The sequence below is a fragment of the Vanellus vanellus genome, assembly GCF_965231255.1.
Source record: "Vanellus vanellus genome assembly, chromosome: 13".
Taxonomy (NCBI): domain Eukaryota; kingdom Metazoa; phylum Chordata; class Aves; order Charadriiformes; family Charadriidae; genus Vanellus; species Vanellus vanellus.
In genome coordinates this window covers 3,460,263-3,475,737 of record NC_138918.1, presented here as the reverse complement: position 1 = coordinate 3,475,737, position 15,475 = coordinate 3,460,263, and the positions used below count along the sequence as shown (strand labels likewise).

The 15,475-nt window shown below is 50.8% G+C and overlaps 1 protein-coding gene across 2 annotated transcripts in view; it reads right to left on the bottom strand.

Annotated features, from left to right (window-relative positions):
- Positions 1-4,829: 4,829 nt before the first annotated feature.
- TCF7 (transcription factor 7) overlaps positions 4,830-15,475 on the bottom strand; it is a gene marked incomplete at its 3' end in the record, with an annotated part of 75,987 nt that continues 65,341 nt past the window's right edge. The window contains exons 9-11 of one of the 2 annotated variants that reach the window (XM_082489822.1): positions 12,153-12,201; positions 9,974-10,046; positions 4,830-5,129 (exon numbers count right to left, since the gene is read on the bottom strand). In XM_082489822.1, coding sequence (XP_082345948.1) covers positions 4,835-5,129; positions 9,974-10,046; positions 12,153-12,201 — 417 coding nt within the window. The remainder of the gene's footprint in view (positions 5,130-9,973; positions 10,047-12,152; positions 12,202-15,475) is intronic. The other variant, XM_082489823.1, reaches the window with a different exon arrangement.

Below are 15,475 nucleotides of genomic sequence, written 5' to 3'. Positions count from 1 at the left end.
TAGGATTCCATGCAACTGACTTTCTCTAATTGGAATTCTCCTGTAGTACTGTCTCAGGCCTCATCCAAATTCTGTAGCTGCCTGACATGGAATTCAAAAAAAGGCAAGTGTAGGGTCCTCCCGCACCTGGGGAGGAATAACCCCATGTACTGGTACACATTGCTGCTGCTGGAGAGCAGCTCTGTGGAAAGGGACCTGAGAGTCCTAGTGGGCAACAGGATGCCCATGAGCCAGCAATGTGCCCTGTTGGCCAAGAAGGGTGCATTAAAAAAAGCATGGCCAACAGGTCAAGGGAGGTCATCCTCCCCATCTGCTCTGCCCTGGTGAGACCACATCTGGAGTCCTGGGTCCAGTTCTGGTTTCCCCAGTTCAAGAAAGATGGGGAACTACTGGAGAGAGTCCAGCTGAGGGCTAGAAAGATGATCAAGGGAATGGAGCATCTCTTATAAGGAAAAGCTGGGAAACCTGGGTCTGTTTAGCCTGGAGAAGACTGAGAGGGGATCTCATCAGTGATGCTTAAAAGGAGGGTGCTGTGTGGATGGGAACTGTCTTTTTTCAGTGGTGCCCCGTGACAGGACAAGAGGGAACGGGCACAAACTTGACCATAGGAAGTTCCATCTTAATGCGAAGAGGGACTCCTCTCCTGGGCAGGTGGCAGAGCACTGGCACAGGCTGCCCAGAGAGGTGGGAGAGTCTCCCACTTGGGAGCCATTCCAAATGGCGTCCTGTGCAACTGCTGTAGGTGCCCCTGCTCTGGCAGAGGGTTGGACTGGATGAGCTCCAGAGGTCCCTTCCAACCCCCACCAGTCTGGGATTCTGTGTGTGACACATGTCAGTATGAAAAAACACCTTTTTTTTTTTTTTTTTTTTAATCTCTGGGGGTAGATCCTCTCACTTGTCTCATCCACTCTAACAGTATCAGTGCTAGGCTGTAGAGCACAACCCTCTTTATGAAGGTGCTGGGACACCTTGGTGTACCGTGTGGCTGCTGTGTGGTGTCTCTTCTTCAGCTCAACCCGATAGTTGCCAGCTGCTGTAATAGATGCCAGCGGTGTACTTTGAAATTCTTGAAAGGGGGAGAGACCGTCCGCTTTCACACCGTTAAAGTTTATGTTGCTGTTTAACTTGTATAGTGCTGCCTTAACCTTTATTTTTTTTAAAGTCATGGCATGATGAGGGATAGTTCCTCTGGGCTAAAGTGATTAGGTGTGGGGGTAGGGAGAGGGAAGGCAAGGCGTCAGTAGTGATTGTAGAGGGTGTTTTTTTCTTAGTCTGGGTTTACTATTTCAGTCTTACCCATTAAAGACTACTGGTAGTTATTCTAAAAAATTAATGCATACAAATGCCATGGGGGGAGGGGGAGCAGGAATCCTCTTGAATTATTTGACAGTTTGATAGGATTATAACTTCCAGTGGCCTATTTTGAATAGCCAGTCTGGCAATCACTTTATTTATAAAGCTATAAACATATTTTGAACATAAAAGCCAAAAAATACAAACTCAATGAAGTAAAAAAATTACAACAAATGATGGATAATCATTGGACAAATGAAAGTACAGCTGCAAAACATTTATCCCTGCTACATACATACAGTGGTTTTACTTGTTTTAATGAAGTGGTACTTCCGTGACTTCTACATTCAAACTGATTTCAGGAATTCAAATATGTATTTCAAGAAGAGTTGAAATTGCTGTAAAAGAACTAAAAAAAAAATATTCTTGTTGCGATAAAAACTTAAGGGCAAAGTTTTCCTTCTATTAAAAAAGAGTATTAACACAAAATAGTAACACTTCATATAGCGTTTCTAAAGACACTTTTTTGGTATTAATAAAAGTAACTTTGTTTTGTCATTGGTTATCAGCCGTGGGGCACGGAACAAAAGTTGGGCATGCTCACTGTTTTGTCTTGGGAACGGGCAGCTTAAAGGTCTCTTATCTTGTGTTTTAGAGGGGGGGGATTACATTTTCTCAGTTACACCAGTATAAACTGAACGTGTTAGAGAGTACGCCGAGCGGCTGTGTGGAGTTTATACTGCGGTAGCTGAAAGCACAGGGTAAGGTCTGGCTGTAAACCTGTACGTGCAGAGCACGGGGTCAGAACGCCGCTGTGTTGGTGTGAGCCCCGTTGCGGAGCGTCAGTCGGAAAAGGGGTGTAACTGCTCCAGCTCTGCGGCTGCGGGAATGCTGCTGTGCCGGGAATGCGGGAGGAAAGGCTCCCGGAGAGGGAGCAGCAGGTGTCACTAAGGAGATTTCGCAGATATGGGATGGAATAACGATGAGAGGCGGCTGTGATACACGTGGGCCTTTTGCCGGCCAGCGTGCCCTGAACCAAGGCATCCACGACACCGCGGAGGTTATTTCAAGTAGCCTTGAAATAAATGGGTGAAAGTCCCGGTGAATTCCTAAGTGAGCGACGGCTGCTCTGTGTGTTCTCGCGCTGTTTGGTCCTTGGTCAGGATACGCTGTTTAATGCTGTTCAGGACTTTTCCCTGGTGTTATTTAGACACATCTGCTTTTTCTTTCACACCTGCCTTTGCTTTGCTGTGAAGTTACATGTTTCGTCCGACCACAAGGCACCAATTGGGGATTCAGTTATGCCACTTTTACTCCCAGCGCTGAGCTACGTGAGGCCACTGCGGCCCATGTGTCATCTGCGGCGTTTACAGTAGGTGACACCTCTACAGCACCGTAAATCAGAGGCTCTCAGAGCGACAAATGGTGAGCTGAGACACAGCTTTTTTTTTTTTTTAAAGCAATTTTTTTGTAATTTTTTATTTTAAATCAAGTGATAAAAAGAGACTATGTCAGATCTGGGAAGAATCTGCTGAGTTCCTCTGTTCAGCACTGGAGCATGCTGTTGTCTGAGCCTGCTAAAATAATTAAACCCGAGCAGATTGTGTATGGATCTAGTGCTATGTAATTAACCCTCTGAGCGCAGTAAGTACACGACTAAGTGTGCAGTTGGCAGTCGGTTCAGGTAATGCTACTTCTCTAAGGGTTAAAATGATTCCGTCAGACTGTCAAAGGACTTTTCAAACTTTTCAGGTTTGTGCATGTAGCTTTCAGTCAGTGCTTCTGAAGTTACATTTACACAGGAGAGGAGTAAAGCAGTACGTTTAGCTCTTCTAAACTAAAACTGAAATTAAAAAATCTACACTACTATAAGCAGAAGTACCTAAAGAAAGGGAATAAACCCAAAGTTGCTCTACAGACTAATCAGGTTTGGTGTTTTTTTTTTTTTTAATTTTCAATCTTTGAGGCATAAACTTGTTTAAAAAGTTATGTTTAGTCCAATGTAAAAAATTAGGGTTTGTTTTTGCGTTAAGAAAAAAAATATAAAAATATTTTGTACATTATAAAGGTCATCTTAAATTTCTTGCAGTTCTACAATAATATTACTACATACTTTGTATTCAGTACTCTAAAACCTATTCTGTAAAGTAGAAAAAAACAGACCCCCCTCTCCCTCCGTGTGGTGTTATTTTTCTCTTCAGCAGTCTCAAATATATTTGTTTCAAGCAGGAAAAAATCTGCACTGGACTAGATTGTGGTCTCTGCGAGAAGTCTGTAAACCTGAAGTAAAGCAAGAACTTGGATTAATTTGGAATATACATCACTTCAGGGAGATCAGAACCTGTCCGCAGTGTTTTTTGTTTATCAAGCTCAAAATATAAATAAAATACCAGAAGCTGGTAAACTTTTCCAAGCTGGAGAGAATACATTAACATTCGGCATCATCATGGGAGGGGAGGGAGGATCTTTTAGAAAAAGCTAGAACAAGCTTTTTTAAAAGGTTATACACCAAATTATGGAAAAAAAAAAAAAGGGTTCTGATCTTGTTGAGGGTCAGTATGGATGGCAGCCTGAAGCGAAGAGCGGGGTAGTGTGCCGGCACGGTCCTCTGCCTGGGGTCAGCCTGCTGGGGACATCTCTGCCCCTCCATGGCCGTGGTGGACAATCCCTAACAGCAAGGGAGACCCTGCACCGGGCAATCGGCCCTTCCAGCGGCCGGTCCAGGCTCCTCTCCCGCTCCGGTTAGTGCTCCCTTTGTCCTCCCTACGCTCACGGAACGGGACACGTCTGCACAGAGACCCGGTTACCTGTAAACAGTATCTTCCTGTTCTCAAACAAGAAGTTGAAAAAAAAAAAAAAAAAAAATTCACCTCGTTGGTTTAAATATTTCATTTCTCCGTCATCCGGTCGGATCTGAAAGCTAACATCGCTACGGTGAATTTTCAGACGGAAGGGCTTTTAAAAAAATGCTCCTATTCCAGCTTTTCCAGCTCCGTGGTGTAACGGCTACGAGAGATGTGTGAGCGAGTGAGCGGCTACACTTTAAAGCAGGCGGGAAAGCAGGGGGTGGAAGGCAGCGTTGGGTCCATAGCACCTACCATCTACTGCAGCAAGCTGGGGGCTTCGGCTCTGCTTTCTGCCATACTTGAAGGTAATGCAGTATTTAAAAAAAAAAAAAAAAAAAAAAAAAAAGAGGAAAAATCCCAAACAAACAAAAAAAAAGCAGCACAGGGCAGGGACAAAAGGCTTGTTTACTCATCAGCACTTTAAATTTTGGCAAGGACTTATTTTTTTACCTTTTTTTCTTTTTTTTTTTTTTTTTTGAAATCGCTTTTCTATCTTTAACCCCCCGCACACCCCCCAAAAGAAAAACCAAGTGAGTTTTCCAGCATCCTTAGGAGTCATCCTTGTCGCCTTAACTTTGCACATTTTACAGCGAGATGGGGATTTTGGATGGTCCTTTCTCAATGGGCAGCAGCCAAACCAGGTGGGAGAGCGCGAAGTGCCCGGTGTCCCGGCCGCGGTGGCTGGGAGCGCGGGACTATGTCCCCGTGGAGGCCACGCTGTACGCTGGGGACTCTGCGGGCGCAGAGGAGCACCTGGTGATCAGTCTGGAGGAGCCGGTGGCGGTTTGGAGGTGAGCGGAGACGGGGAAGGGCTGTTCTCTGTGTGCGGAGTCAGCGGGGGCTGCGAGCTTGTCTGAAGGGAAAGCAGAGGAGATGCATTGGAGTGCGTCCAGAGGAGAGGGAGGGGAGTCTATAGCACTTCCATCGGAAGAAACTGGGCTGGCACAGCGTCCTTCTCCTTGTAAGTACCGAATGCACTTCTTTTTCCTCCTAGGAACAGTGGAGAGAGTTATCTGTGAATAAAGGGCGAGTTCACGGTCACACACGAGTCCTAAACCACTGCTCAGCGCGACTTGGGGACTCCCGGTCCCCGGCCGGGTCTCCCCTTCCCCGGGTCACCCCGGTCGGGGGTCCCCCCCCTTCCCCCGGTCCTCGCCCGGGCAATGCCTCCGCTGCGCTGCGCGGCCCCGCGGCCACCGCCAGGCGGCGCCATAACGGCGGCCCCCGCGCGGGGGAGGGGGGGAGAGGGCGGCGGGGGGGGGGGGGGGGGGGGGGGAGAGCTGCGCGGCCGCGCACAATCCGCGCTGGCGGTGCCCGCTCCGCGCCCGGCCGGTCCCTGGGTACGGGAACTGCCGCAGCAACAGTGCGCTGTGGGCTGAATTGTAATGGAAAGGTTTCACCTTCGCCATCCGTCACCTGGGTGAGGAAGGGGGAGGGGGGTTATAACAACAAGAATAAAAATAAAAAAAGGAGTAATAATAATAATAAAAATTACTACAAGTAGTACTAAAAATAAAAACAATAATAAAAATAAAAACAATAAAAATAAAAGCAACAATAAAAAACCAAAACAATAATAAACAATCAAAATAATAATCAAATTAATAATAAAAATCAAAATAAGGATTTGATGAGAAGCCCCCTATGAGCCGGCAATGTGCGCCGGCAGCCCAGAGAGCCCCCCGCCCCCCGGGCTGCATCCCCCGCAGCGTGGCCAGCAGGGCCAGGGGGCGTTGTGCCCCTCTGCTGCGCTCTGCTCTGCTCTGGGGAGACCCCCCCGCAGCGCTGCCTCCAGCTCGGGGGGTCCCCACAGCAGAAGGCCCCGGAGCTGTCAGAGCGGGGCCAGAGGAGGCCCCGGAGATGCTGGGAGGGCTGGAGCCCCTCTGCTGGGAGGACAGGCTGGGAGAGGTGGGGGGGTCAGCCTGGAGAAGAGAAGGCTCCGGGGAGACCTCAGAGCCCCTTCCAGTGCCTAAAGGGGCTCCAGGAGAGCTGGGGGGGGACTCTGGGTCAGGGAGGGGAGCCATGGGACAAGGGGGAACAGTTTTACACTGAAAGGGGGGAGATTGAGATGAGATATTGGGAAGAAATTCTCGGCTGTGGGGGCGGTGAGCCCCTGGCGCAGGGTGCCCCGAGCAGCTGTGGCTGCCCCGTCCCTGGAGGTGTTCAAGGCCGGGTTGGACGGGGCTGGAAGCGACCTGGGCTGGGGGGAGGTGGCCCTGCCCAGGGCAGGGGGGTGGCACTGGATGGCCTTCAAGGTCCCTTCCAGCCCAAACCATTCTGTGGTTTCTCACCAGCCACCAGCCAGTCTTTACCTCCGGGAGGTTGAGTGGGGCAAATGTGCTCTCACTGAGTTCAAGACTAAAAGGTTCTCCCCCCGATGCATAAGCCCCCACCTGCCTGCGGCAGAGCACATGGGACACGCATGTGTGGACGGTGTTACGGGGCAGGTTGCCCATCTGTTGGCCAGCCCTGGGCTGTGCCCGCTCGGAGAGGGAACTGGGCACACAGCATCGCTGTGGTTGGGAGTGCCAGGTCATGCACTGCCAGGACACTGCCCTTCACGCCATTTTTGGCTTTTCTCCTCCGGCAATGCAAGTCAGCTCAAAATCTTAAGAACATCTTAAGACCTCATTTCCTAGCCCTTTCCTAGACTTGTGCACAATATCATCTACTGAGCTCTTCTTTCTGCAGCAAAAGCCTCTGATCTCGGCCATCTCTGCATCTCACAATACTTTACATTCATCCCCACCTCTCACTCAGTGACACAGCTGAGTTGAAGGTGCTCAACAGATTCAGGAAGAGGGAAGAAAATGGCCTGTGACTGGCCGGAGGAAGACATGGTCCGAGGCTGGCTGAGGACCTGCTTTGGATGTTTGACTAGTTCTGAGCCCTTCAGAGGACTTGTTGGTCTTCGGAGGGTAGATCACCTCCTAAACTGCTAACTAAGCTAAGGGCAAAACAGCTCCGAGACTTCAGCCTGTGGCTATTCTGGGCAGGAAACGTTCGCTGTGATCTCCACCTTAGGAAGCAGAAGTACAAGTACAAAACGCAACGTAGACAGACACTGGAGCGAGAGATGAGGCAGAAGAAGGACCCGTAACTGTGAAAGACTCAGTTCTGTGCTCCCTTTCGGTGCAGCATGACAAATAGAGCTCAGCAGATGGGGAAGATTTACTCACACAAAGGGTTTCTTTTACAAAAAAGTAGCCCATCAGCGGCGACTCTCCTCCCCCAGCCCCAGTTTCCTAGCAAGAAGCCCTCTGGGACCAGGAAGGTCCTGAAGACAACAGCACCCGAGGAGCAGGGACCAGTCTCCCTTCATCCCCTGGAGAAGATATTGAGGTTCCCCCACTTGTTTCTATGTTATGATTTGGGGGTCTCAAAACTACAAGTCATACATCATCCTTGCTGTAAGCGGATTTGGGCATGATTCCTCCACATGCCTGGACAATTCTGCTGTTTAGTATCAAACCCAGGAATATTTATCCCAAGTTCCAGTTGCCATCTCATACGCCCAGATGACCGTAACTACTCCTGGCTATTCAGAGTCAGTCCCTCGCACCGTCTCACGTTGTCGTGATGTACTCTGTGTTGAGCTGGTTGTCCTTCTCTTCGTGTGACAGATCCCTCACGCCACCCGCTATGGGTCCTTCAGCATCTCAGTATAGTTTTAAACAAAAGAGCTCTCGAGATGTCACCTTAATAGTAGCGAGGGAACAATTCCTCTGCTGGAGATGGTATTAACGACTTTACAGCTAAACCAGCTAAAATGAACATCTTCTGCCCGCCCGGCTCCCTGCCTCGCCTGCCTCGTTTGAGGAAAACAGATCAAATGAAGAACTCGCTAATGCGGGCACACACCTTTCTTTGATCTTACTAATGAAAAACCAGACGGTGTTAGAATATGTATTAACTAGTCCAGTATTAAACATGACTTCGCACTGGATGTGAACAAGAGGAGTGCTATTACTGCTGTCAGTGTCATCGTTAGCCGTGGTGACCCAATTAATGTGATATGAAACACGACAGCCCCGCTGAAGTGAGTGTTTCACTGGGAGGTTGTTTGACAGGGGCTGTAATTTCCCAGAGCAGACAAGCCCGAGGAGAAGCTGGATTTCCCATGGACATCTATGATGTCCGTGGACATTCTATGATTGTGTGATCTCAGGAGCGGCTGCAGGATGGGGAGGTGCCATCACCTGTTCAGGATGATACAAATCCATCCATTGATTCACTAATTTGACTTAAAATAATGGGGGGGAAAAAAGCAGTTCTGATACTACAGATTGCTGACAACGAAGGGGTTAGCGGGCTACGGCAGACGTGGCCGTGACACAGCTAAAGGGGTTTATCCCTCTCCCTTTAGGAACTACGGCATCCCGGAGTGGTTTGCCGGGGTGAGGGGGAGGAGGGTGAAAGCTCTAGAGCAGGAACACCCCATTTTAACCAGTTAACCTCTCCTGTGGAGTGGAAGTCCTCTGGTGGAAGCAGCTCTCCGCAGGCGACCAGAGAGCGTAGGACAGGAGCCCTTGAGCCGGCAGCGGCACGTTAGTACGGGGAATTGCAGAACAGCCGTGACTAACCGGGGTTTGAGAGGCAAAGGTTAAAAACCACAAGCACGTTAAGGTCTCGGAGCGCTCCGGCAGCCTGTGTTAATGGGGAAGCAGCGCAGCGGAGAAGCTGAATGAAGAGAGTTCAAACGAAGGCAGAGGGAAGCCGGAGAAACCGCCCCAAGATGCGGAGTCGTGCCCTGCGCTGCGGTACGGGGCTCTCGGCTCGGTGGCGCTGGGTGACAAAACCCCCTCTCTGGACATCCAAGGTAAAGTATTAACGAGATATTAAGGGAGTTCTGTCCTGATTCTTAATGAGTTCAAAGCCGGTGCTTGCTGACATCCCGCAGCGAGCCGGAGCTTTGCTGTGGCGCGGCACCCCGCGGCGCAGGACGCGGCGGCAGGGAGGGGGGCTCACCTCGGGCTCGGCCACCGCCACCGGGGCTCGGGCTGCCAGCAAGGCCGGTGGCCAAGCACCATTGGGACACCGCGGGGTTCAGCCTTGGGTAGACTAACCGATTTTAGTCACTTTAAGCTGCGGTAAACGCATTAAGCAACACTTTACTTCCAGCTTCTGCTGGAGTCCTCAACGCGTTGGGATAAAAAAAGTGCTATGAAAACCTCTGTCCAGGCTGGAACCTCTCCGTGCTTCAGTGCCCAGGTCCAGAAGCCCCCCCAGGAGGATTTCCTGCCCAGCTGCGTTTGCAGACCCCCCCCTCCCACCCCCCCGAACCAGGTAACTAAGGTTCTCCATCCCCCGGCCACCTCCATCCAGGGCGCTGGGAACTGTCTCACTGCTCCAGGCTCTCCCACCCCACGGCGGGTACCGCAAAACCGCAGGGCCGAGAAGGGCTGGCTCTTGAAACACAGGGTCAGCCCCGGTATAAATAGGAAAAAGAAATCCATTAACTACTCACTGCTGGCCCTAAGGTGCTATTTATCCGATAGGAAATCTTTAACGGGGGGCAGAAAGCTCCACATCGGGGTCACAGAGATCTCCACTCTGGAAACGAGCTTTTAACGCTGAGGAACAGGTACAGCACGACACCAAAATAACCTCGGGGGGGTGTGTGGGGGGGAAGAAACCCAGGGTGCAGCCTGACCCTTGCAGCTCACGCAACAACTCCTGACGATGCCCGGAGAAAAACCCCATCCCCGCGCCTGGCCGGAGCAGCCCCCGCCAGCGCTGGGACGGCTGCGGGGGGCGGGGGGGGGGGGGGAACGCAGGGAGCCGAACCCGCTCGCCCAGGAGCACCCCAGCAGTGAAGAGATGCCGATACACACCTGCACGGGCCGCACCAGTCCGTTTGTTGGTTGAGGCCAAAGCGAGCTCTGCATTTCTTAGGAGAGGCAGGATCTGAACACAGAAGCATGCGCGGCGGAGAATGGGCAAGGCAGAGGCACAAAGAGGAGGAGGAGCAGGAGGAAGAAAAGAGGCAACATCATTTTAGCCACTTTAACACACGACTAACAGACTACAATCCATTTTTTTTTTTTCTTTTTTTTTTTTTTTTTTTTCTCTGCAACAGACCAGCGCTGGCACCACCTCTCCTGGAAAAAAGTGACCGTTAGGCAAATAGCAGTGATCCCTGCTGGCAGCTGGGGGAGAAGGAGGAAACGGCCTCGGGTCTGGGAAATATGGGCAATTACAGGGAAACTCACAGCTCTTGGAATTTCTTAGGTTTGGAAAAGCTGCCGAATTCCAGAGGCGCTGCCTGCCCCCCACCCCGTGTCTGCATCCTTACCTGCTCCCTGCCTGTCCGGCAGCGCCTAAACGGGGCTGCCAGCGAGCTCGGACTGCGCACGGAAAAGAAGAGGAGGAAACGTTGCAGAAGCAGGCTGAAAGCAGAGTTAGCACCAAGGAGACCCAGGCCCAGGTTATTCTACTCTGCCGCCCACCATTCCCCTTCCAGTTCCCACGGAAAAAGCTATTCTCCGTGGCCTCTCCTAAAATGTTGCAGTTTTGCTGTGTAATTATGGGGTTCATTAGGGCGAAGCCTTATTTGCTTTCAGGCACGTCGTGTTTTTTCTCTCGTGCTATAAACGGCATTTGAACAGTCCATTTCTGTGTTGGATTCACTCCCTCTTTCAGCTACCACCAGTGTCTCCTGTTGTGTACGACCGCCAGTTGGTTTTCAGTCCATAACAGGTTAAATTACCACATATATGGATATATAAATACCTACATACACTACACATAAGCCCAAGAGCGTGTATTCCCCTTATCGGTCTAGGCACCGAATGAGATCAACAGTGTTGGCTAAACCGGAGGTATTACTGGGACACAGACATGGAATCGCTTTTTATGGACAATTCAAAGAGGTCATCCAACAGCTATTCATTAAATTAACGAGATAATCTGAACTTTATGAGTTAATGCAGGCGGTGGGATTCTGGTCGCATGGAGGTGTCACCCACAGCAGTAACACCAGAGCTGGACTCCGATGCCCTAACCAACAACTGCAGCGCCCAGATGCAGCCAGCTGTGCGCTGCGGGGTCCCCAGCTCAGGTGTGACGGGGCTTTGCGTGGGTGTGCGAGGCCAAGAGAGCAACAAGCTGACCTGGCACCCCCCCCGGGGCGCATTTCTGGAGGGAGGGAGAGAGAACGAGCGTTTTGCTTAGAAAGGCAACGGCCTGTCATCTGGCCGACTTGATTGCATCCAAAAGTGAGTAAGAGCAATGAGCCGTAATGAACTGGTAGGCTGCAGAGTGGGAAAAGCTCTTGGCAAGTCTATAGGCAATCACAGAATGGACATACTGGAAAAAACAGGCTGTCTAACTTCATGTATACGTGATGCCATAGCGGGCAAGGACAGTCTTTTGATGTCTTATAATGACTATTTAGTGGTACAGATATTATTTATTCCTGATACGGCAGAAATACTTCAGAAACCAGCACAGGATAGCCTTGGATGATGGGAACGTGTGTGTCACCAGCTGAAATCTGTCAAGAGGGCCTTTTCTAATAAACAGTGTGGTGCTGGGAAGCAATTGATACTGGTTTTTAGTATGACTTTACTTGAACTCTGGGTTACTTGGAAATGAAACCAAATTTGGGTAGCCTCATAGGTCATCTTCAAGCCTTTCACTGCATTTAGTCCCACACGCAATACTGATGCATTTGAGAGGAGATTTATTTATTTAATGGTATCTGTAGGGCTGATGGGGACATTCACCCTGGATGTTTTGAATAGATTAAGTGTAGTGATAGTTTATATGAAGTTACGCACTCGCCAAAACCTCATCTTTTCACTTTTCACACACTACCCATGTTCGAATTCAAACATGTCTGCGAAAAAGTCACCAAAATGTTAATTTACCGTGTCTTAAGAACAAATAAAAGTGCCTTTCTTTAGTTAAGCTCAAGAGAGGAAAAGAAAACATGGTAAAACACGACAACTGCTTCGGATTATCCCCTCTGAGCAGAAACGAGGGGACAGCCACCGAGCCGCACGCGTTTACCTGAGTTGGAATCTTGCTGCTTTTCCCGTGTTCGTCTCTTCTTTTTCCCCTAGGAAATCAAAGGAAAGGCCGTTAGTCCGTGCTCCCAGGAGACCGAGGGTGCTGCGCAGGCTTTTCGGGGCTGGATCGGTCCGATGGGTGAGGATGCCGCTGCCTGGGCGAGCGCCCGGTCCTCGGCTGTACCGGCTGCCGGCTCTGCCCGTTCCAGGGAGAGATGGACTGGGAACCGCCGCAAGGGGACCTGCTCAGCTTTATCTACGTGGACGTCCCTTTCCTTTCCCCACACTACAAATGCAGCCGAGACCCCGACTGGCACTGCCGGCTGCATAAGAAGGCGCAAGAGAAAATGTTAGTGGATGCAGAACAGGTATAATAAACCCAGCACCTCTGCCAAATCCTGCCAGTCCTCCTGGACCCATCCTCATGTGTCTCACCTGGGAACCCCACCCTTTATAGCTTTAATTAATTAATTGACAAGTTAATTAATAGATTTAACTAGATTAATGGAATTAAACAAGATTTACAGCATGCAACAGAGGCAGTCTGATCAACAGCTGATCCTCCTGGCGTATTCTTATTCCTCCTCCCTATTTATGTTTCTAAAAAGCACTTGGCCCATTTTAGCACCTTCCCTATTTCCAATGTGTGCTTTAATGTGGTGCCTTATCCCTGAACACTCCATAATGTGTTACCAGGAGGAGCACCCCTGACTTCAAAAGGGAAAGAAAGTTTTGGGAAATCCACAGAAATTTATGTTTAAATAATACTCATCTAATGCTTTTGCAGCTCTGGGCCCATCTCTCATTCTTCTGTTTTTGTTCCCCTCACTAACTGGAAAACCCAATTTTATCCCCAAACTGCCTCTCTGACTCACAATACGCAACAACTCCCCTCATCTCCTAATGAGCTTATTAATGAGGGCACAGCGGCGCAGGCGCAAAGCCGCCTGCGTGGAGCAGGCAGCTCGCGGGGCCGCCTTTGACCCGTGACTTTTTAGATGACTTCTTGTGGTTTGAGTGAAGGTGGAAAGCTCTGAGCTGCGGTAAGCTTTTTCTTCAGTGTGGGAGCAACTGTATTTCCTGCCCGATATCCGCATCACGTGCTGCAGAAGTGACCTACATTCCTCCTCCTCTTCTTCCCTGCTCAAGCTCCGGAGAGAAAAGCATCCCTTGTAACGACCGCGAGCCCCGAAGCAGCTGCTCACCGGTGCTGGGAGAGCCAACGTCTGCCTTTGGAAGCCGCTAGCTACGCAGGGAAAACTTTTCCGGAGCAAGGAACCAGCCCTTGCCAAGAGGAAGGATGCTACGGGACTGAGATTTCCATGGAGGATGCGCTTGGTCTTGGAGGAAGATGGTGCCTTGCTCTCAGCGATGCTGATGCCCTCCAGATGCTGATGCCCTCCAGATGTGTTGCCCACCGATGCTGCCGCCCTCCGGGGCCGTCCTTAGAGAAACCGGGGCAGCACCTTTGGTGCTGCCCCGGTTTCTCTAAGGACGGCCCCGGAGGGCGGCAGCATCCAGCACTGATCCTGCAAAGCTGCATAAGGATGCTGAGCTCCTGGTCTGTGCTTGCAAGGAGGCAGGGACCTCTGTGCTGCTGCAGGGAAACACAGGCTGGGGGCTTCCCGTAACCTCTGCCCTCTGGTTTTTTGTTTTTTTTTTTTTTTTTTTTCTTTTTGGTGTTTTTATTTTTTTGGCCTGTTTAAGGGTGTTTTCTCAGCCCTCGGTGGAGTTTGGGCTTTCTGGAAGGAGTGGTGGTCAGGGTGGGCTGGATGGGTGCTCGCTGTGCGGCTCCCAGGGGAAAGAAAGCGGCCGCGGGGGAAATGATGGAGGCTCAGATCAAAGGGCAGAGCCCTTGTGTGGATGGACGGACATCTGAAGACTTGCGTGTGCTTTGCTTCAAGTGTCTAACGAGCTCGTTAGGCACATAAGATCAAAACAGTCGAGAAAGCCACTAGAAAAGACCTGGAGTGTGGCACCGCTACGCCTTTGCAACCTCGTTAAACACGGTGCCACTGAAGTGATTAATATAGCTAAGAGTAAATAATTTTTTTTTTAAAGCGTAACTTTTAAATGTTCCATGGAGTAGCCCGGAGGCTTCCCAAGTGTCGGCCCTACCACCGCAAGCTGTGAAGCAGCTCTGTCCCTCCGGCCAGCCCAGGAGCTGCAGCCGCATCTCCCCCAGGGAGCCGGGGGGACCCCGGGCACCCCGGCTGTGCCAGCGTGGCCAGTCCACTGCAGCCCCCTTCAAAATGAGCTTTTTTAGATGTACGGTCAAGTCAGCTCTCCATAAAATCCAAAGCGCAGGTTTTTCTCCGCTCAGGCCTTGGGGATCGCTTTGGCACCGATTGCCGCGGCAGCGTACCTCGCTACAGCCCAAACCGGGGAATGTCAAGGCTGGAGCTTCCCCGCTTTCCCTTGTACACCGGGAAAGCTCTTCTGGCTACAGGAACGCACGATCCCAACACTCAGCGTGTTTCAGGGCCCTCTGCACTAGTTCATTTTTCTGGCTGAGAACCACCACTATTTGCTGCGTGGCTCAGCTGCTCCGCTTAGCAGCCACTGCCTGCTTTGGGGGAGGTTTTTTTGCCTTTTCCACTCTGGATTTTGCCCCTACCAGCAACCTTGACTGGGAAACAGGCTCAGGGAAGAGCTGGGCTGAGCTTGCGCGCTCGCGGAGCGAGTAGTGCTGTTGTCTGCGTTTGCTCCAATTGCACTTGAACGCTTTGAACGTGGTGCGCTTGATTTGGTCTGGGTCCTCTAATAATGACAGATGGGGGTGGGATCAAAGCCCTGAGGGACAGACAGAAACTCTGTGACTGTCATCCTGTGAGTGCCACTTACGTGCCCTGCAGTACACGGGGCTGCTGCTTGGGATGCAACCCCACGGAGAGTCCAAATTCAGACCTGAGCAGCGCTACAACTCATACAAAGCAGCTTACGCTTTCCCATTTTGCCTTTTTGAAAAGTCTACCGGGAGGTGTCCCTGCCCAGGGCAGGGGGGTCGGAACTCGATGATATTCAAGCTCCCTTCCAACCTAAACCCTTCTACGATTCTATGATTTCCCATTATTACTACACTCCCGTGAGCGTGGCTAGGGCAGACGCCCTGTGCTAGTTTTAAACCCACCGCGCAGAGGCGGCAGCCCTCAATTCGGCAAAACCCCTCAAAACTACCGCATGTGCCCGGGCTCAGCATCACGTACCCAGGGCTACGGAGCCCGCGGTACCCAGCCCCATGATATAAAGCTGATAAACGAGGTGCTACCACCGAGCGAACGGAGGGTATCTGTTCAGCCCCCCCAAGCCATCCCGATCCCGCAT